Source organism: Jaculus jaculus, chromosome 19 (genome assembly GCF_020740685.1).
Source record: "Jaculus jaculus isolate mJacJac1 chromosome 19, mJacJac1.mat.Y.cur, whole genome shotgun sequence".
In the NCBI taxonomy this organism is placed as follows: Eukaryota; Metazoa; Chordata; class Mammalia; order Rodentia; family Dipodidae; genus Jaculus; species Jaculus jaculus.
The window spans coordinates 57138240-57159931 of record NC_059120.1 but is presented as its reverse complement, the minus strand read 5'-3'; the positions used below and the strand labels follow the sequence as shown (position 1 = coordinate 57159931).

Below are 21692 nucleotides of genomic sequence, written 5' to 3'. Positions count from 1 at the left end.
AACTTCCTCCCATCCTGGGGCTGCAACCCTGCCACACAGGGTGTCCGAACCTACACTGAAACGCCCACAGTCTCATGCCCACTGTGGTGCCAGGGCGTGGTCATCGGGGATGGTTAATCAAACAAGGACCATGAATGATTTAATGCAGTTTGGTAAGAAAAAAAAAATAGTGCAAAGCTTATTGGGGGTGGTGGTGGCAGGAAATAATAAAAGTGGTTAAAAAAAAAGAAAAGGTTCAACCTCAGAGGTGTGGCACAACTCACCCGGTATATCAGATATATCAGAGTCAGCGGCAATGCCAGGGCTTGCACGGGGTGGGGGCGGGGCTCGGGCGGCCGGGCAAAGTGGGTGCTCTGGCCTTGCTAGTTCAGTCCTTCATTCCTTTTTTATGTATTTTATTTTATTTTATTTTTTTTCCGAGGTAGGGTCTCATTCTACCCCAGGCTGACCTGGAATTCACTATGGAGTCTCAGGGTGGCCTTGAACTCCCAGCAATCCTCCTACCTCTGCCTCCCGCGTGCTGGGATAAAAGGCGTGCACCACTATGCCCGGCTTCTTCTTTTTTTTTTTCTTTATTTTTTCCAGGTAGGGTCTCACTCTAGCTCAGGCTGACCTGGAATTCACTATATTGTCTCAGGTGGCTTTGAACTCACAGTGATCCTCCTACCCCTGCCCCTCCAGTGCTGGGATTAAAGGCCTGCGTCACCATGCCCTGATCTTCATTTCTTTCTCTCTCTCTCTTTCTTTCTTTCTTTCTTTCTTTCTTTCTTTCTTTCTTTCTTTCTTTCTTTCTCTCTCTCTCTCTCTCTCTCTCTCTCTTTCTCTCTTTCTCTCTCTCTCTCTCTCTTTTTTTCTTTCTTTCCTTCCTTCCTTCTTTCTCTTTTGGTTTTTCGAAGTAGAATCTCACTCCAGCTCAGGCTGATGTGGAATTCACTATGGAGTCTCAGGGTGGCCTTGAACTCATGGCAATCCTCATACCTATGCCTCCCGAGAGCTGGGATTAGAGGCATGCGCCACTATGCCCTGCTTATTTTTTTTTTTAAGGTTTTATTCATTTATTTGAGAGAGAGAGAGAGAGATAGAGGGAGAAAGAGAGAGAATGGGCATGCTAGGGCCTTCAGCCCCTGCAAATGAACTCCAGACACATGCTCCACCTTGCTCATCTGGCTTTACATGGGCCCTGGGGAAATCAAACCTGCAGGCAACCACCTCACGCGCTGAGCCATCTCTGCAGCGACGCCTCCCCCGCATCTCCCCCCACCGTCCTTCATTTCTGACACCTACTTTCCTCCTGCTCCTATTCCTACCCCAGGCTTTTGGAACAAGTTCTAGGCGTCTGGCTTCCATCTCAGTCCCGCCGGGCCTTCTTAGCGGGGACGGGCCCAGAAACCCCTTCCATGAGAGGCAGGAGTGGGCGTGGGGTGCCTCCCCAGCGCCGCCTGCTGGGGGAGCGAGGAGAGGCAGGCGAGAGCGGCGAGAGCCGAGATCCCCGCTGCAATGACGCGCGGCCGTCGCCAGGGGGCAGAAGCCGGGCGGGCGGGAGGCAGCCAGCCGCTGCTGCAGCCGGAGCCTGCCAGGGATGCTTGGGCGGAAGGAACGTGAGGCCCGGAGGCCGAGTCAGTGTCGAGGACGCTTCGGCTGCCTCTTGTCTTCGCTTCGCTGCGGGTAGAAACTGGAGCATGTCAGACCAGGATGGGCCTCTAGGGGTCGCCCGCCCATCAGCGTATGGGACTCAAGGTCACACAGCAAGTTAGGGGCACGTGAGTCTTGACTTTTTTTCAGCCGCAGGAACGTAGCTGTGAGATGGGCACAGATTTGATGCCCCTGGCTATGGGCAGGTGCCTGGTGTGGCCAACTCTGTACAGACTTCTCTCATCTCATTCTTCTTCCTTACTTTTCTTCTTTATTTTTTTTTTAATTTTAATACCTTATTCTCATTTATTTATTTGACAGAGAGAAAGAGGGAGAGAGAGAATGGGCGCGGCAGGGCCTCCAGCCACTGCAAGTGAACTCCAGACGCGTGCGCCCCCTTGTGCATCTGGCTAATGTGGGCCCTGGGGAATTGAACCTGGGTCCTTTGGCTTTGCAGGCAAATTCCTTAACTGCTAAGCCATCCCTCCAGCCCTTTATTTCTTTTTTTTTTCCCCTAAGTTTTTATTTATTTATTTGAGACAGAGAGAGAGGAAGAAAGAGAGAGACAGACAGAGAGAGAATGGGCATCCCAGGGCCTCTAGCCACTGCAAACGAACTCCAGACGCATGAGCCACCATGTGCATCTGATTATGCAAGACCTGGAGAATCGAACTGGGGTCCTTAGGCTCTGCAGGCAGAACCTTTAACCGCTAAGCCGCCTCTCTAGGCTTCTCTTCTCTATTCCTCTTCCAACTTTTTCTCCAGCTCTCCTTCCACAGGTCCTTGCCCTCATTCTCTCTCGCATCTTACTATCTCTCTGTCCTTGGTGATCTGCCTCCAGTCTCCCTCCTGGCCTCCGGGGACTTGGCTTAGCCCCCTCACCGGGTCCCTGTGGCTGCATGTTTCCCGTGCTCACTCCATGGGGATTTGTAGCTCTCCAAAGCTCTGTTTTCCAACCCTGTGTCTCTATCCCACTCCCGGCACCCAGAGGACGAGCTATTACTTGCCAGTGTAATCAGTGGTGTGATTTCAGGCAGTGAGAAGCCCCAGGGAGCCCTTATCCTTATCTTCCAACCACCCCCAACCCCGTGGTGACCCCCATTACTACTCAGCAGCCACCAACGCTGGAGGCAGCTGGTGTGGGCGAAATCCTGTGCTCATGTAAAATGAGCAAGCCTGGGTCTTCACCGGTGAGCTCACCATGCGGCAGCGAGGGCGGGAGCAGACAAGTACTATTCTACCTAAGCAGGAAGGGCCGAAGGGCGGTACAAGGGGCTCTTTGTATGGGACAGACCAGGTGGAAACTGGCTCTGCTTGGCTTGGGGAAGGCGCCATGAAGTGGGAGGCATTTAAATGGCCTTTAAAGGATAGATGGGATTTCATCAGGAGGGGCGTGTGTGTGTGTGTGTGTGTGTGTGTGTGTGTGTACGCACATTCTGAATAGGTAAGCCAAGGGTCTTGGTCTCAGCAGGTGTTTGTACCCCTGATAAGGCAGTTTGGGAACAGCAGGGGAATTGGGGGGGTACAGTGTGGAGCACCTTGGTGCCCACTTTATGGAAGAGCCATGAGGACACAGCGCAACTTCTTTTCTTTCTTTCTTTTTTTTTTTCAAGGTAGCATTTCACTCTAGCCCAGGCTGACCTGGAATTCACTCTGCAGTCTCAGGCTGGCCTTGAACTCATGGTGATCCTCCTACCTCTGCCTTCCGAGTGCTGGGATTAAAGATGTGCGTCACCACATGGGCTCAGTTTTTTTTTTTTTAATTTAAATATTTTATTTTTGTTTATTTATCTGAAAGAGAAAGAGGGAGAGAGAGAGAGAGAGAGAGAGAGAGAGAGAGAGAGAGAATGGGCATGCCAAGGCCTCCAAGCACAGCAGACGAACTCCAGACACATGTGTCTCTTTGTGCATCTTGGCTTACATGGGTCTTGGGGAATCGAACCTTTGTCCTTTGACTTTGTCAGGCAGATGCTTTAACTGCTAAGCCACTTCTCCAGCCCCCAAGTTCTTCTTTTTTTTAAAAGTATTTTATTTCCCTGTTCTCCTTGCACCTCCGAGCTCGCTGTCTCTCTGGCCGTTGCCCTTCTAACTTCCAGGACCTTAGTTGCCTGCCGTGTCTCCTGAAAAAGGAGAGCCGCTCGCGGGGGGCTCAGCTTCAACACCGATGGGCAGGCGCTGGAAGACCACCTCCGCAGCTTTGGGCCTATTTCTGAGGTGGTTGTTGTCAAGGACCGGGAGACTCAGCGATCCCAGGGTTCTGGCTTCACCTCCTTCACCAGCCCAGAGCCTGCCCCAGACGCGATGAGAGCCATGGATGGAGAGGCCCTAGATGGGCAGAGGGGTGCCTTTGGGGCCCATGGGCGAGGTCGCAGCTACTCCACAGGTGGTGGGGACCAGGGCTATGGAAGTGGCAGGTGGGACAGTCGACCTGGGGGACATGGATATGGATATGGACGGTCCAGAGACGACAGCGGCGGAAGCCAGGGTGGTTATGACCGCTACTCAGGAGGAAATGACAGAGACAATTATGACAACTGAGATGAAACATGCACACATAAAATACACAAGAATAACACTTCCCATCCAGGATCGTCCCTCCAAGTTGCTGTATTTATAAAGATTTTTGGAGCTGCGTTGAAACATCTGTTTTAGTACACCTATTTTTGAACTGAGCTCCCAAGGTAGCTTGTTAAAGACCTTTTAGAAAGCTCCATGTTTTCTTTACACATTTTTTCTCATTTGAAGACACATTCTGAGACATTTCTAGAATCCCAATATTTGCCCCCTTTTTAAAAAAAAGTTTATTTGAGAGTGACAGACACAGAGAGAAAGAGGCAGAGAGAGAGAAAGAGAAAGAATGGGCGCGCCAGGGCCTCCAGCCACTGCAAACGAACTGCAGACGAGTGCGCCCCCTTGTGCATCTGGCTAACGTGGGTCCTGGGGAATCGAGCCTCGAACCGGGGTCCTTAGGCTTCACAGGCAAGCACTTAGCCGCTAAGCCATCTCTCCAGCCCAATATTTGCCCTTTTGTCACAATTTCTGGGATTATTCTGGTAAAAAGTGTGGACAGACTGATGTTTTTATTTTTTTTTAATTTTTATTTTCTTAATTTTCACAATTTTTATTAACATTTTCCATAATTATAAAAAATCTTCCATGGTAATACCTCCCCTCCCCGCACTTTCCCCTTTGAAATTCCATTCTCCATCATATTACCTCCCCATCTCAATCATTGTACTTACAATATACAATACCAACCTATTAAGTACCCTCCTCCCTTCCTTTCTCTTCCCTTTATATCTCCTTTTAAACTTACTGGCCTCTGCTACCAAGTATTTTCCTTCTCACACAGAAGCCCAGTCATCTGTAGCTAGGATCCACATAAGAGGGAGAACATGTGGCGCTTGGCTTTCTGGGCCTGGGTTACCTCACTTAGTATAATCCTTTCCAGATCCATCCATTTTTCTGCAAATTTCATAACTTCATTTTTCTTTACTGCTGAGTAGAACTCCATTGAATAAATGTGCCACATCTTCATTATCCACTCATCAGTTGAGGGACATCTAGGCTGGTTCCATTTCCCAGCTATTATAAATTAAGCAGCAATAAACATGGTTGAGCACGTACTTCTAAGGAAATGAGATGAGTCCTTAGGATCAGACTGATGTTTTTAAAATTAATATGTATCTAGGAACACTTGTAAAACTTGTACACAATGTTTATTATGGCCAGAAAGTAATTTCTTAATGTACCTATAAGCAGTCTGCATTGAGAACATGATTACTTAGATTTTTTTTTTTTTTTTTTGTTTTTCAAGGTAGGGTCTCACTCTAGCCAAGGCTGACCTGGAATTCACTATGGAGTCTCAGGGTGGCCTCGAACTCACGGTGATCCATCTGCCTCTGCCTCCTGAGTACTGGAATTAAAGGCGTGTGCCACCATGCCTAGCTTAGATGTTTTTTACTCAAAATCACCACACTGGCTGGGCGTGGTGTCACATGCCTTTAATCCCAGCACTCGGGAGGCAGAGGTAGGAGGATCACCGTGAGTTCGAGACCACCCTGAGACTCCATAGTGAATTCCAGGTCAGCCTGAGCTAGAGTGAGACCCTACCTCAAAAAAAACAAACAAACAAAAAAACAAAAGAAAATCACCACACTGATTGTATAGGAGGCCTTCTTCAAAATGTTTGTGACTGTCATTTTAAAAAAAATTTATTTTTATTTATTTGAAAGTGACAGAAAGAGAAAGAGGCAGATAGAGAGAAAGAAAGAGAGAGAATGGGCACGCCAGGGCCTCCAGCCACTGCAAACAAACTCCAGATGTGTGTGCCCCCTTGTGCATCTGGCTAACATGGGTCCTGGGGAAATGAACCTTGAACCGGGGTCCTTAGGCTTCACAGGCAAATGCTTAACTGCTAAGCCATCTCTCCAGCCCAAATGTCATTTTTTAATACTGGAAGAAAAAAATTTTGTTGTGTCTCATGTAGTGTTTAGGATGTCCTTCATGGAGCTAATTAAAATGTGATATCTGAGTACAAAAAATATTTTATTTGTTTATTTGAAACAGAGAGGGAAAGGAGGGAGAGAGAGAGAGAGAGAGAGAGAGAGAGAAGGACAGAAAATGGGCATGCCAGACCTCAGGACCTCTGCAAACAAACTCCAGATGCGTGCACCACCTTGTGCATCTGGCTTGTGTGGGTCCTGGGGAATCAAACCTGGGTCCTTAGGCTTTGCAGACAAATGCCTTAACAGTTAAGCCATCTCTCCAGCCCCACAGTGCAGTTTCTAAGCAGAGAGGGACCTGCTAAAACTGAGTGAAATGAAAGAATCACTGTGAGCCTCAGAGTGAAGGATTTCTACTGAGCTCTACCTGAAGTAGGTTTTTTGTTTTGGTTTTTTGAGGTAGGGTTTCACTGTAGCTCAGGCAGACCTGGAATTCACTATGGAGTCTCAGGGTGGCCTCAAACTCATGGTGATCCTCCTACCTCTCCCTCCCGAGTGCTGGGATTAAAGGTGTGCGCCACCACGCCCTGCTCCGAAGTAGGATTTGATGGGAAGAGAGGTAGCATGAAGAACTCACATGTTTTAGGGGTGAGGGGACACTGGGTGACTTTGTCAAGGTGCAGAAGAGGACACTGGGGGTGGGGGGCTCGAGATCACATCATCTGTGATGTTCAGGTCGGTGCCAGGTCCTACAGTGACGACCCCCCCCAGGCAGAGATGAGCTTAGTGTAGGGTCCGACCCTGCCGGCTCTCAGCTCGGCTCTCAGTCTGGCTGTGGTGTCGTCACCCACATCTCCCTGGGGTCTGCCTGGTGAGAGGCTCCATGCTGGGGCTTGTGGGTGGGGGTTTCCGGCTGCTGCCCTGGCCCTGGGGGTCAGGGCGTGCCGCTGAGTCACTGCCTGGGCATCTGGGCCTGGAACCATGGGTGAGTCACCTACTAGTGGGGGAGCACAGAGAGAGAGAGAGAGAGAGAGAGAGGGAGAGAGAGAGAGAGACTGCTCCACATCTGGAAGTTAAGGGGAGCTGGGCCCACAGGAAGGGTGGAACCCAACTGGGGAAGGAGAGAGGGGAGAAGTGAGAAGCTCTTACTTGAAAAAGCCTTCCCTAGGCTGGGCTGAAAGCCTCCATTTGCCTGCCCTGAGTAGGAGGAGCACATAGAAGGGCTGGAGGTTGACCGGATCGCTGCGGGTTCGTCGCTGCCTCAGGGGGAGCTGTCCACTTTCCTGTTTTCAGCTCTGGGTAGAGGAGTGTTGACTGCCTGCTTGTCATTGAAAGCTGGGGAAAAGAAAATTCTAGTTCCCCCGCTGTCCCTTCGCAGGGCTTCCTTGCGCTCCACTCTTCCATTGCTCCCCCTTGGAGCTCCCTGGTGTACCCCCTCTCCGAACCCTCCTCGCCCCCCGGGCTCCCGTGCCCTCCACGCAGGCTGCGGTGGAGGCTGGGGCGGGCCGGTCCCCAGCGCTCACCACCAAGTACTTTTGAGCACACCCGCAGTCACCTCCTGCCCTTAAAAGTGACTGTTTCCTCCACTTTCTGATAGTCTGTCTTCCTCCAGGTGTCCCCTCCACCCCCCAGGCTGCCTTATTTTGTCCCCAGCTTTCTAAAGGTGGCCCTGGGCTGGAGCGTAGGCTGTGCCGCCTCCATCCATTCTGTCCCTGCAGACTGACGCAGGAGCGAGCTGCGACTCACGGGCGTGTCAAGAGAACCAGTTCTGGCATGAGTCTCCGGGCCCCGGAACAGGGGCTGGCCCCCCTCACCCCTGACCAGGACTGGCCCTTCTTCATGATCCCCCCCCCCACCCCGCCTTGCTGAGGCTTTGGTGAGCTCTGCGACGCTTGTGGCCAGGCCTGCCTCCAGCTGGTGGGAGATTCAGCGGTGTCTTGGAAGAAGAGGGCCGCAGGAGTGAGTAGTGGGTGGCAAGAGGCCAAGGCTTGTCACGATCAGGTTGGGACAGGTTCAGCTTCCCCAAAACGCCAAGCTGGGGGCCAGTGGAACTTGCATATAAACCTCCACCTTGGGCGCCTGGCCACTTCGGTTCCTCCTCGGTCCCTGCCACCTGGCCTGGTGAGTATGTCCGTCCTCTGGGGACCCAGGTTTCTCTGGCTCTGTGTGTCTCTACCTTGAACTTTGTGCATGTGGTTTTTCTGTCTCTGACTTCTGGGTGCTCTCAGACGTGAGCCTCCCTAGGTCTCCCCCATTTGGAAGGGACCTCTGGGGAGTATAAGATTAAAGGATCTTTCCCAGGTTCCTTTGCAATGTCTCAGTGTAGGGGTTACTCTGAGGCCTTCTTTTGAGCCTGGGTGTGAGGCCTCTCTCTCTCTCTCTCTCTCTCTCTCTCTCTCTCTCTCTGTGTCTTAGTTTAGGTATCTCAATCTAGGGACCCTTCTTTGAGGGAGGGTCTAGAGCTAGGAGTCAGCCATATTTTATGAGACCCCTGAACTTTCAGATGAAGTGTAACGCATCGATAACCTCAGCACTCAGGAGGCCGAGGCAGGAGAATCGTGAGTTCAAGGCACAAGCAAGCAATCAAACAAATGTGGCTTTGTTGTAGTTTTTGCTTTTGCAAAGTCCTAGGGTCCTATCAGAATGAGAGAGAGGGGGTCTCGAGTGCCCTGCCTGGGTCCTGGCTCTGGGTGGCGGCATAGCTGTGCCCAAGGCCTGCTTGCCATGCTTTCTTACGAGGGTGAGGGTGAGGGTGGGGCTGGCAGCCCAGGACTTCCCCTGCCTCAGGCACTGGCTTCTCTGGCCTCACTCTGGGACCCACCCAGCATTCTCAGAGGCATTTGGAAAAGATGATTGCTGAGGTCTATCCTTGTGTCTACAAATTACACCCCGGTCTTAAGACACCTCAGGCTGACCATTCTTTTTATCTTTTGGTTTTTCGAGGTAGGGTCTCGCTCCAGCTCAGGCTGACCTGGAATTCACTATGCAGTCTCAGGGTGGCCTTGAACTCACGGCAATCCTCCTACCTCTGCCTCCCGAGTGCTGGGATTAAAGGCAAGTGCCACCATGCCCGGGTTGCTAAGAATATTTCTAATATACGATGTCCCTTTTTCACAGAGGGCTAGTCCAGCACAGGAACTTCTCCATCAAGTCTCAAGTCTGAAGTGCCTGAATTATTATTATTATTATTATTATTATTATTATTATTATTATTATTTTGGTTTTTCTAAGTGGGGTCTCACTCTAGCTCAGGCTGACCTGGAATTCACTATGTAGTTTCAGGGTGGCCTGGAACTCGTGGTGATCCTCCTACCTCTGACTTCCAGATGCTGGGATTAAAGACCCAGCCACCATTTAAAAATTTTTTTTTTTTTTTCAAGGTAGGGTCTTACTCCAGCCCAGGCTGACCTGGAATTCACTGTGGAGTCTCAGAGTGGCCTTGAACTCACGGCAATCCTCCTACCTCTGCCTCCCAAGTGCTGGGATTAAAGGCGTGCGCCACCATGCCCGGCTTTAAAATTTATTTATTTTTTAAATTTATTTATTTGAGATTGACAGACACAGAGAGAAAGACAGATAGAGGGAGAGAGAGAATGGGCGCGCCAGGGCTTCCAGCCTCTGCAAACGAACTCCAGATGCATGCGCCCCCTTGTGCATCTGGCTAACGTGGGTCCTGGGGAACCGAGCCTCGAACCGGGGTCCTTAGGCTTCACAGGCAAGCGCTTAACCGCTAAGCCATCTCTCCAGCCCTTATTTTTTATTTTTATTTATTTATTTGAGAACAACAGACAGAGAGATAAAGAGGCAGAGAAAGAGAGAAAGAGAATGGACATGCTAGGGCTTCTAGCCGCTGCAAAGGAATTCCAGATGTGTGCGCCCCCTTGTGCTTCTGCCTAATGTGGGTCCTGGGGAATGGAGCCTTGAACGGGGGTCCTTAGGCTTCACAGGCAAGTGCTTAACCACTAAACCATCTCTCCAGCCCTGACCATTCATTTTTTTAAAAATTATTTATTTATTTATTTATTTATTCTTAATTATTTATTTATTTATTTGAGAGTGACAGACACATAGAGAAAGACAGATAGAGGGAGAGAGAGACAATGGGCGCACCAGGGCTTCCAGCCTCTGCAAACGAACTCCAGACACGTGCGCCCCCTTGTGCATCTGGCTAACGTGGGACCTGGGGAACCGAGCCTCAAACCAGGGTCCTTAGGCTTCACAGGCAAGCGCTTAACCACTAAGCCATCTCTCCAGCCCTAATTTTTTTTTTAATTCTGTTTATTTATTTACTTGATTGAGAGAGAGAGAGAGGGAGACAGAGGAAGAGGCAGAGAGAAAGAGAGAATGGGCGCTCCAGGGCCTCCAGTTACTGCAAATGAACTCCAGATGCATGTGCCCCCTTGTGCATCTGGCTAATGTGGGTCCTGAGGAATCAAACCTGGGTCCCTAGGCTTCACAGACAAATGCCTTAACCGCTAAGCCATCTCCCCAGCCCTGATCAATCATTTTTATAGTTCTAATCTCCCCAGATTCTTCCTGGTGGGAAGAGGGTTCACTTGCCCCACCTTTGTGCCTAGAGAAAACGCTGCATAATTTGGAGCCTGCAGCCACACAGGAGTCATGTCCCTCACTCTCTCTGAGGGTCCTTAGTCTGAGGAGGACTTCCAGTGAGAGGACAGTCAGTGGGTTCACCAGCCCCTTGTTTGAGGAGGGATCGGCCCCTTCAGCGAGCCTCATGCTTCTGGGCTATTCTCATGGCTACTGCGGTGGTGTTAGGAGCTCTGGGATATGTTTGTGTTATATATCCTGGTACAGATTGGAGTCAAATTTGGATTCAGGCTCCCGTATTGATTTATTTTCAAGGGGCGGGGGAGGAAATAGGTACACCAGGGCCTCCAGCCACTGTAAACAAACTGCAGATGTGTGCACCATCTTGTGCAGATTAAACCTAGGTTGTTAGGTTTTGCCGGCAAGTGCCGTAACCGCTGAGCCGTCTTCCCATCCCTCTGGTCACCTTTTTTTCTCCCCCCTCCCACAGACACTGAAGCAGGGAGCCCTGCCCTCAGAGGTGTGTCCCCAGTGTGATCAGAGCAGACACGAGGTCCTTCTCTTGGTGACTCCCAGACCACAGGAGGGCTTTAGCACCTGCCTGCCCCGTAAAGTGAAGGTGTAGACCTCCTCTTGAAGGAGCCCCAGCTCCAGGGCAGGCTGTAGTCCCCGACCCCCCGGTTCTGAGAGGGGTTTGGTGAGTCACAAGTAGGGTCTGAGGTTGGGCTGAGGCCTTAGATGTCTCCACCACTGCCATTGCTGTGGCCCTAGATCCAAGATGTCCACTCCCCTGGAGAAAGCGCTGGCCGAGATGGTGGCCGTCTTCCACAAGTACTCGGGTCGAGAGGGCGACAGGTTCAAGCTGAGCAAGGGGGAGATGAAGGAGCTGTTACACAGGGAGCTGCCCAGCTTCGTGGGGGTAAGTGCGGTGGCCTGGAGGAGGCGGGGAGAGGGTCCTGGGGACTGTGGAGCCGGGCCAATCCTTTTCCTCTTTCACTGTTGATACTGATGCCAGGGGGTGAACAGAGGCTCTCCCCCCACCATTTTGGCTTCGCCGCATCCGGGGTGGCAGCGAGGTCCGGACAGCCCTGAGCTCCTGGCGCTCCCTGGGCCTTCTGGGTCCCCCTCTCTGACCCCGCTGCGGCGACTTGAGCGACCGGAGGCCAGAGAGTGGGAAGCTGCTGTCCCAGGGGCTCATAACTGGCCAGTACATCACCCCTTCTTATTTTTCCACATTTATCTACCAAACCAAGAAGGGTCCCAGGCAGAATATAGCCCAGCTAAGATGGGCACCCCGGGACCTTTTGTAGAGATGAACTCAGCTGTCAATTTGTCTCTGACTCTCCCTGTACAATTGGGTAATCCTGTGTATTTATTTAAGAAAAAAAGTATTTTTTTCTCAATTTTTATTAACATTTTCCATGATTGTAAAAAGTATCCCATGGTAATACCCTCCCTCCCCCCACACTTTCCCCTTTGAAATTCCATTCTTCCATCATATACCCCCCAAAATATATTTTTTGAGGTAGGGTCTCACTCTAGCCCAGGTTGACCTGGAATTAACTATGTAGTGTCAGGCTGGTCTTGAACTTGCAACGATCCTCCTACCTCTCTGCCTCCTGAGTGATGTGATCAGAGGTGAGCACCACCGCACCTGGCATTTCTTTTTGTTTTGTTTTTGTTTTTCAAGGTAGGGTCTCGCTCTAGCCCAGACTGACCTGGAATTGACTGTGTAGTCTCAGGGTGGCCTTAAACTCATGGCAATCCTCCTACCTCTGCCTCCCGAGTGCTGGGATTAAAGGTGTGCACCACCACATCCAGCTGCAATTTTTTATGTTTATTTATTTGAGAAAGAAAGAGAAAGAGAGACGGGGGGCGGTGTGTGTGGGGAGAGCATGGGTACATTAGGTCTGGTAGCCACTGAAAACAAACTCCAGAGGCATGCGCCTGTTTGTGCATCTGGCTTAAGTGGGTCCTGGGGAATGGAACCTGAGTCCTTAGGCTTTGCAGGCAAGCGCCTTAACCTCCAAGCCATCTCTCCAGCCCATCTATCTGTCTTTCTTTGGGCCGTCTTTGTAGCTCGCCCGGTTCCCTGCCCACTGCATGCCTGGCTTCACAGCGGGGAGGGAGAGCTGGGTGCTGATGTGTGGTCAGAGTTTGAGTGTGGAGATGGAGCAGGCGCCAGCTTGGTGATAACCCCGGTCTCCGTTACCTTCAGGAGAAGGAGGATGAGGAGGGGCTGAGGAAGCTCATGAGCAACCTGGACGAGAATGGGGACCAGCAGGTGGACTTCCAGGAGTACGCGGTCTTCCTGGCTCTAGTCACGGTCATGTGCAACGATTTCTTCCAGGGCTCCCCGGAGCGAGCCTGAGGCTCGGGGCTCCGCTTCCCGCCGCCAGGTCTCTGGGGACTGAGAGGGCTTGCCGTCGTTTTTCACATTCTGTGCTAAATAAACTTAGTTTTTTTAATTTTTCTTTTTTTCTTTTTAAATCTGTGGACAATGATTCTCTTGCCTCAGCCTCCTGAGTGCTGAGATTATAGAAGCATTACATCACACCTGGCTCAAACTCAGGGCTTTCATCAAAACATTCACATGTCACTTGGCGTGGTGGCGCACACCTTTAATCTCTGCACTCGGGAGGCAGAGGTAAGAGAATCGCTGTGAGTTCGAGGCCAGCCTGAGACTACATAGTGAATTCCAGGTCAGCCTGGGCTAGAGTGAGACCCTACTTTGAAAAACTGAAAAAAAAAAATAAATAAAAGGAAACCATTCACACGTCTATGACTTACTCCTATTTCTAGACCCGCCCAGTGAAAACCCCATAGGTTGATATCCCTACACTGAGACACACAGAGTCCTCAGGTGAAGACCCAAGAGAAAGCTTCAGAGTTACTGGTAAATGGAGGCCTTGCAGAGCAAACTGGAAAGAGCCCTAGGAGTGCCGCTTCACAGAGGGTCCCTCCAAGTGGGGGAGACCTAGAGAGGCTCACGTCTGAGTCCACCCAGAAGTCGGACAGAAAACCACATGCACAAAGTCCAAGGTAGAGACACACAGAGCCGGAGAAACCTGGGTCCCCAGAGGACGGACGTACTCACCAGGCCAGGTGGCGGGGACCGAGGAGGAACCGAGGTGGCCAGGCGCCCAAGGTGGAGATTTATTTGTCAGTTTTACTGGCCCCCAGCTTGGCATTTTGGGGAAGCTGAACCTGTCCTAACCTGATCATGACAAGCCTTGGCCTCTTGCCACCCACTACTCAGTGCCAGCCCTCTTCCTTCCAGACATCGTGTCTCTCCCTCAGGAATCTCCCCGAAGCCACAGAAGTGCCATGTGTCCCACATTTTGGGGATTCAGACATAAACAAAAATTTTGGGGATTAAGATTGGTTGGTACTGTTTTATTTTTGCCCAAGTAAAGGCATTAAAAAAAAAGGCAAATGGCTAGTAATGGTGGCACACGTCTTTAATCCCACCACGAGAGAGGCAGAGGTAGGAGGATCGCCATGAGTTCAAGGCCACCCTGAGACTACATAGTGAATTCCAGGTCAGCCTGAGCTAGGGCAAGACCATACCTCAAAAAAACAATTTTTTTTTTTTTTAAAAGAGAGAAGAAAAAAAAAAAAAAACGGCAAACAGCAGGCTGGAGAGATGGCTCAGTGGATAAAGTAAAGTATGAGGACTGGAGTTCAAATCTTTGGCACCCTCTTAAATGTTGGATGTTGCAGTCAGGTTCTCAGTGCTGACAGAAATCATCTGACCCCCGAGCAGCTTGTGGGGAAAAAAAATGATTTAATTTTGACTTACAGACTCAAGGGGAAGCTCCACGATGGCAGGGGGAAACGATGGCATGAGCAGAGGGTGGACATCACCGCCTGGCAACATAAGGTGGACAATAGCAACAGGAGAGTGTGCCAAACACTGGCAAGGGGAAACTGGCTATAACACCCATAAACCCGCCCCCAACAATACACTCCCTCTGGGAGGTGTTAGTTCCCAAATCTCCATCAGCTGGAAACCTAGCATACAGAACACATAAGTTTATGGGGGACACCTGAATCAAGCCCCTACATTCCACCCTTGGCCCTCATAAACTTATATCTATGCATGACATAAAATACAATGCATTCAGCAAGGGGGCACATGCATCTGGAGTTCGTTTGCAGAGGCTGGAAGCCCTGGCGCGCCCATTCTCTCTCTCTCTCTCTCTCTCTGTCCTTCTCTCTGTGTCTGTCACTCTCAGGTAAATAAATAAAAAAATGAACAAAAAATATTTAAAAAAAAATACAGTGCATTCAGTACAACTTTAAGAGTCCCCATAGTTTTTATCAGTCCTAATGATGTTCAAACATCTCCATAATTCAAGGTCTTTGAACTGAGCCATAATGCCAAAAAACACTCCAAAAAACCCATGACACAGAATACACATTCACACTGCAAAAGATGGCATTGGGCATAGCAAAGAAATATTTTACCAATACAAGATTTAAAACAACCAGGGAAAACATCAAACTCTGTAGCTCCAAGTCTAACAACTCTAGTCATGGACAAATCCCCAAGTCCACAATTCTAACCAGCAACAAGTCTCTGGAGTTCCAATTCCGCCCCTACGGCTAGGCTACTCACAGTCCTGGGAAACTTCATCTGGGCCGGGAGCTACTTAGCAGCCATTGCGTGGTCCCGGCATCTCCACTGGGTCTCCACTGCAATCCATGGCTCATCCTCATGGCCCCATGGGGTCTCCATGCAGGCATCCCGCAAACCTGCTTCACACTGCCCATGGCCATTTCCAAAACACAAGACCGTGTTGCAAACTCTGTGACCCTCTCTTTCCTGCATTTCTTATACTCCACAATACCAGGTAGGGTGTCAGTTTGTTAATCCAGGGGGGAATAAAGCAGGCTTTGAAGAACAGGACACTCCTTGAGCATTCGGGTCCCTTCAAAAGAATCGACATTCTTCCTGTTGTCCCAGTGGAGGTCAACTGGCCCAATCTCAAAGGTTGTAATCCCTCAATTGTAGCTGAATGCGCAGCAGTTTAGGCCCAAAGATTTCATTTCTGTGCCCTATCCCTCTGCTCACAGTCCATTTCTACACAATGCAACCCTGCACAAATTCTCAGGACATGGGCATAACAACAAACCTCTCGCACAAACTGCTTCTAGGCCAGTCCAAGCAAAGCTCTTTTTTACTCTCATAAGCCAAACCTCACAGACCATAGTTCTTAACTGCATTCAGGTCTGAGTTTGACCAGAATAGTCCATCAAGCTGTACTTACAGCACTGCAAGGTGTCTCTTAGGCCTAGGTTTCAAATCCTTCCACATTCTTCTTGAAAATCAGCTGCAAAAGGCCAAAGCCACACAGTCAGGTGTCTAGCAGCAATCCCACTCCTCAGTACCACTTTACTGTTGCAGTCAGGTTTGCACTGCTGACAGAAATCACCTAACCAAGAACAGCTTGTGGGAAAAAAAAGGTTTATTTTGGCTTACAGACTTGAGGGGAAGCTCCATGATGGCAGGGAAAACAATGGCATGAGCAGAGGGTGGACATCACTCCCTGTCCAACAAGACAATAGCAACAGGAGAATGTGCCAAATGCTGGCAAGGGGACACTGGCTATAATACCCATAAGCCCATCCCCAACAATAAACTGCCTCCAGGAGGCATTAGTTCCCAAATCTCCATTCAGCTGGGAACCTAGCATTCAGGACACATAAGTTTATGGGGGACACCTGAATCAAACCACCACACTGGGTGAGCATGGCAGCCCGCTTGTAATTCCAAAGAACGGGAGGTGGAGACAGGGGATCCCTGGGGTAAGATGGTCAGCTGGACTACTGAATGGACAAGCTCTGAGATCAACCAAGAGGTCTTGCCTCAGTAAATAAAGTGGAGACTTACTGAGAAAGACAGTGAGACTCAAATTCTGGGCTCCACAGGCGCGTATGTGCGTGCGTGCACACACACACACACACACATATTCACCAAAACAGAAAAATATCATCTACAACCATTTCATTAAGAAATAAGATTTTGCTGGGCGGGGTGGCGCATGCCTTTAATCCCAGCACTCGGGAGGCAGAGGTAGGAGGATCGCTGTGAGTTCGAGGCCAGCCTGATACTACATAATGAATTCCAGGTCAGCCTGGGCCAGAGTGAGACCCTACCTTGAAAAACCAAAAAGAAAAGAAAAAGAAAAAAAAAAAAAGGAAATAAGATTTCAGGGCTTGAGATATAGTTCAGAGGTTAAGCTGTTTGCATGCAAAGCCAAAGGATCCCGGTTTGATTCTACAGGACCCATGTTAGCCAGATGCACAAGGGGGTGCATGCATCTGGAGTTTATTTGCAGTGGCTGGAGGCTCTGATGAGTCTATTCTCTCTTTCTCTCTCTCTTTCTCTCCCTCTTTCTCTCTCAAATCAAAAAATCAAAAAAAAAAAAAAAAAGATTTCAGCTGGGTGTGGTGATCCACTCCTTTAATCCCAGCATTCAAGAGGCAGAGGTAGGAGATCACTGTGAGATCGAAGCCATCTGAGTCTGCATAGTGAATTATAGGTCAGCCTGGTCAACAGAGTGAGCCCATACCTCGAAAAACAAAAACAAAACAAAAAAATGTAGTGGTTAAGGCACTTGCCTGCCAAGCCTAAGAACTCATTTTCAAATCTCTAGGACTCATGTAAGCCAGATGCACAGTGACACAAGCCATGCCATGTCACACATGTGCACAAGGGGGCACACGTGTCTGGAGTTTGCAGTGGCTGAAGGCCCTGTGTCCATTCTCTCTCTCTCTCTGTGCCTCTTTTTATCTCTCTCAAATAAATAAATAAATAAATAAATAAATAAATAAAAACAGAAATAAGATTTCAGGGTTGGAGAGATGGTTCAATGGTTAAGGTGCTTGCCCGCAAAGCTGAAGCACCCAGCTTCGATTCCCCAGAACCCACGTAAGCCGGATGCACAAGGTGATGCATGCATCTGGAGTTCATTCGCAGTGGCTACAGGCCTTGGCTGAACCATCTCACCAGCCCCAAAATGTTTTAAAATTTTAAATTATTTTTCATTTTAGACTGACAGAGAGAGAGAGAGAGAGAGAGAGAATTGGCATGCCAGGGCCTCAGCCACTGCGATCAAACTCCAGACACTTGCGCCACCTAGTGGGCACGTGTGACCTTGTGCTTGCCTCACCTTTGTGCATCTGGCTTACGTGGAATCTGGAGAGTTGAGCATGGGTCATTAGGCTTTGCAGGCAAGCGCCTTAACTGCTAAGCCACCTCTCCAAACTATTTTTATTTATTTATTTTGAAAGAGAGAGCCAGGCAGAGAGAAAGAGGCAGACAGAGAAAGAACAAGTATGGACTCACCGCCTGCCTCTGAAAATGAGCTCCGGATGCCTGTGCCACTTTGTGCATTTGGCCTTATGTGGTTACTGGAGAATTGAACCTAGACTGTTTGGCTTTGCAAGCAAATGCCATAAACTGCTAAACCATCTCTCCAGCCCCTTGTTTTTTTCTTTTCTCTTTTTTTATTTTCCTTTCTTCCTTTCTTTTTTTCTTTTTCTTAAGGAAAATCATGCTTATTTTTATATCTGCTTTCACATTGGCTAGCTTCATTCCTCCCCTGTTGATCTCTGCTAAAAGCTCTTAGGAGCCAATTCGTGCCCAAATTTTTAATCCCCCCCGCCAATATTTTCCCTAAAGCTGTAGCCTTTATCACTTTATATTCTGTACCCTAAGTCACATCAGGTGACAATTTGACCCTATGCATTGCCATGTTATAGCAAGGGGCACTAACATTCTAGCTTGTGAACACTATCTAGGCCTTCAAATTTATTTTTCATTTTATTTATTTATTTATTTTATTTTTTAAAATTTTTATTAACATTTTCCATGATTATAAAATATATCCCATGGTAATTCCCTCCCTTATTTATTTATTTCCAGTTAAGGTCTTGCTTTAAGCCAGGCTAACCTGGAAGTCACTATGCAGTTTCAGGCTGGCCTAGAACTCACAGCAATCCTACTACCTCAGCTTCCTGAGTGCTGGGATTAAAGGCCTTAAGCATTTAGATTTTATTCTCTCTTATCGCCATCCAATTTCACAGCTTAGGGTTTGTTTTTTTTTCTTCACGGGTCTCACTTATAGTTACTTAGTTCTCTACCAATTTGAGATGCATTCAGTTGTAGGTTACAGGGGGCCTGACTAGTAATAGCTCAACTAAACTGACTTTTCTTTTTTGTTTGTTTGTTTTGGTTTTTCGAGGTACGGTCTCACTCTAGCCCAGGCTGACCTGGAATTCACTATGTAGTCTCAGGCTGGTCTCGAACTCATGGCGATCCTCCTACCTCTGCCTCCTGAGCGCTGGGATTAAAGGCGTGAGCCACTGTGCCTGGCTAAGCTGGCTTTTAAATGAGTATACAGGGCAGGCAGTTCAGACTGGCTCAGTGGCTCACATGCGCTGACATGTGAGATGTGCAATTGGTTACCACCCCGACAAGGGTGGCTTAACACATCAATCTGTGATCCCTCATGGTTCTGTGGGTAGGCTGGCTCACCTGTTGCCAGTGAAATGGGGGCAGGGGTCACCCAAGAGTGTCACTCAATATGCCATGGAATTGATGCTGGGGCTCAGCGGGAGCTGTCGGCCTATTTGTGGCTTCTTGAAGGATAGCTGCTGGCTTCTGGTGTCCAAAGTAAGCACTATAAGGAGCCCAAATGGAAGCTTGAAGACTTACTTACTGATTTGCAAAGGGAGTGGGGAAGAGAAGAGACCGAGAAAGTATGGATCCACCAGGGCTTCCAGCCACTGCAAACAAAGTCCAGACATATCAGCCATTTTGTGCATCTGGCTTTATGTGGATACTGGGGAATTGAACCCAGGCTCAGGCTGTCAGGCTTTGCAAAGCAAGAACTTTAACCACTGTGTCATCTCTCCAGCCCTATAAGACTTCTTGATTGATTTCAGAATCCACAGGACAACCTTTCTGCTGCATTCTATTGATCAGACAAGTCATTAAGACTGCCTCAGATTCCAGGAGATCAGCATGAGACAGCTCCTAATGTGAGGAGCAGTGTGTGCAGAATTGGTGCGGACCATCTTGGATACTTTGTGCATCTGGCTTTATGGGGGACTGAGGTATTGAACCTGGGTTGTCAGGCTTTGCAGACAAGTGCCTTAACCACTGAACCATCCCTCCAACCCTTGACATGATTTTTTTTTCCCTAGGTAGGGGCTCACTTCAGCTCAGGCTGATCTGGAATTCCCTCTGTAGTCTCAGGGTGGCCTCGAACTCACGGCAATCCTCCTACCTCTGCCTCCTGAGTGCTGGGATTAAAGGGGTGTGCCACTACACCCAGCTCAAACATTTTTTCATTTCATAACAGGGGTCCTCAACTTCCCATCGTGTCCACGTTGGGTCCTCCTGTCTCATTGCCTTACTTCCTCTGCCTCACCAGTTCTATAGTTTTAGAATTTTAAAAATCTTTTGAAACTTTTTTTTGTTTATTTTTTATTTATTTGAGAATGACAGAGAGAAAGAGGTAGAGAGAGAGAGAGAGAGAGAGAAAGAGAGAGAGAATGGGCTCTCCAGGGCCACTGCAAATGAACTCCAGATGTGTGCGACCCTTTGTGCATCTGGCTAACGTGGGTACTGGGGAATCGGGCCTTGAACTGGGATCCTTAGGCTTCACAGACAGGCAGTTAACCGCTAAGTCATCTGTCCAGCCCTAAAATCTTTTAAAAATTTTTTTTGTTTATTTTTATTTATATATTTTTGAGAGCAACAGAGAGAGAGAGAGAAAGAGGGAGAGAGAGAGAGGGAGAGAATGGGCGCGCCAGGGCCTCCAGCCAGTGTAAACAAACTCCAGACGTGTGCGCCCCCTTGTGCATCTGGTTTACGTGGGTCCTGGGGAATCGAGCCTCGAACTGGGGTCCTTAGGCTTCACAGGCCAAGCGCTTAACCGCTAAGCCATCTCTCCAGCCCTTATTTATTCTTATTAAAGAAGGGATGGATAGTTGACAAGTAATAATCAGAATTTTCCTGAAAAAATGTTTTCTTTTCTTTAGAACTCCTTATAATCAATTGCATGTGCATATGGGCAGTCCAGGACCTCTTGCCACTGCAAACAAACACCAGATACTTTTTGCATCTGGCTTCATGGGTGGCTTAGGAATTGAACCCAGGCCACCAGGCTTTGTCAATAATCACCTTTAACTCCTGAGCATTTTCACAGCAGCCCCCCCCCCCCTTTTTGGTAATTGAAACCCTGATGTGTGGGGTCCGCTTACAGAGCAGCCAAGCCGGAGCTGTGCTGGGGGAGGAAAGAGCTGGGTGAGAGAGGCAGGTGACACCCACTGGTTCGCACCCCTTTCCCCTCACTCGCTGCCTGTCTTGAGGCCAGACACAGAGGCCCTCTTTTCACAGCAATAAAAAGCTCACCTTCCTGACAGCCTGTGGGAGAGGGAGACCGTAAGTATGGGTGAGGGCATTATGATGACAGTCATTAACATCTCAGCATCCTGGAGCAGGTCTCAAAGGCCCTGGCATGCACGCCTGTCTTTTCAGCCACATGCTAATTCCAGAGGAGTTATCATTAGGCCCTTTTTACAGATGGGGAAACTGAGAGCGGGCAGCTTCGGCTGTTCAGGGAGCATCCTTCTGATGAGACGCTCAGCCGGGCCTCTCTAGCACCAGGATGAGGAATGTACTCTATCATTTCTACACATGGCCGATTCCAAGGAAACTGAGGCTAGGAGAGGTGAAGTAAGGACTCAGGACTCGATCCACATCTATAAGAACAGCCCTCATCCCGGTGGGACGATGGGAGAGCCGATCGGGCCTCTCTCCCCTCCCTGCAACCACTTACGGAGTTGTTTTTGCTTTTGTTTTTGAGGTAGGGTCTCGCTCTAGCCCAGGCTGACCCGGGATTCACTACGTAGTCTCAGGCTGGCCTTGAACTCACAGTGATCTTCCTACCTCTGCCTTGTGAGTGCTGGGATTAAAGGTGTGTGCCACCACATCTACCCAGAGGCTTTTTTTTTTTTTAATGTTTATTTATTTCTCATTTATTTGAGAGA

General features: G+C 49.1%; 2 protein-coding genes across 4 annotated transcripts; both read left to right on the top strand.

The window, feature by feature from the left end:
* Nucleotides 1–1644: 1644 nt before the first annotated feature.
* Nucleotides 1645–13097, top strand: S100a2 (S100 calcium binding protein A2). Of its 3 annotated transcripts, none has more exons than XM_045138446.1 (4): nucleotides 1645–1760; nucleotides 7796–8198; nucleotides 11397–11544; nucleotides 12844–13097. In XM_045138446.1, the coding sequence occupies exons 3-4, from the start codon at nucleotides 11404–11406 to the stop codon at nucleotides 12994–12996; spliced, it is 294 nt and encodes a 97-aa protein (XP_044994381.1). In that variant the 5' UTR covers nucleotides 1645–1760; nucleotides 7796–8198; nucleotides 11397–11403; the 3' UTR covers nucleotides 12997–13097. The 3 variants fall into 3 exon arrangements, with proteins under 3 accessions (XP_044994381.1, XP_044994380.1, XP_044994379.1); XM_045138445.1 differs by lacking the exon at nucleotides 1645–1760 and adding an exon at nucleotides 7304–7325; XM_045138444.1 differs by lacking the exon at nucleotides 1645–1760 and having other exon boundaries at nucleotides 7549–8198.
* On the top strand, nucleotides 2966–4219 carry LOC101604205 (RNA-binding protein 3-like). The gene is made up of 2 exons (XM_045138010.1): nucleotides 2966–2970; nucleotides 3762–4219. Exons 1-2 carry the CDS (start codon nucleotides 2966–2968, stop codon nucleotides 4168–4170), a joined length of 414 nt encoding a protein of 137 aa, XP_044993945.1. The 3' UTR covers nucleotides 4171–4219.
* Nucleotides 13098–21692: the final 8595 nt, after the last annotated feature.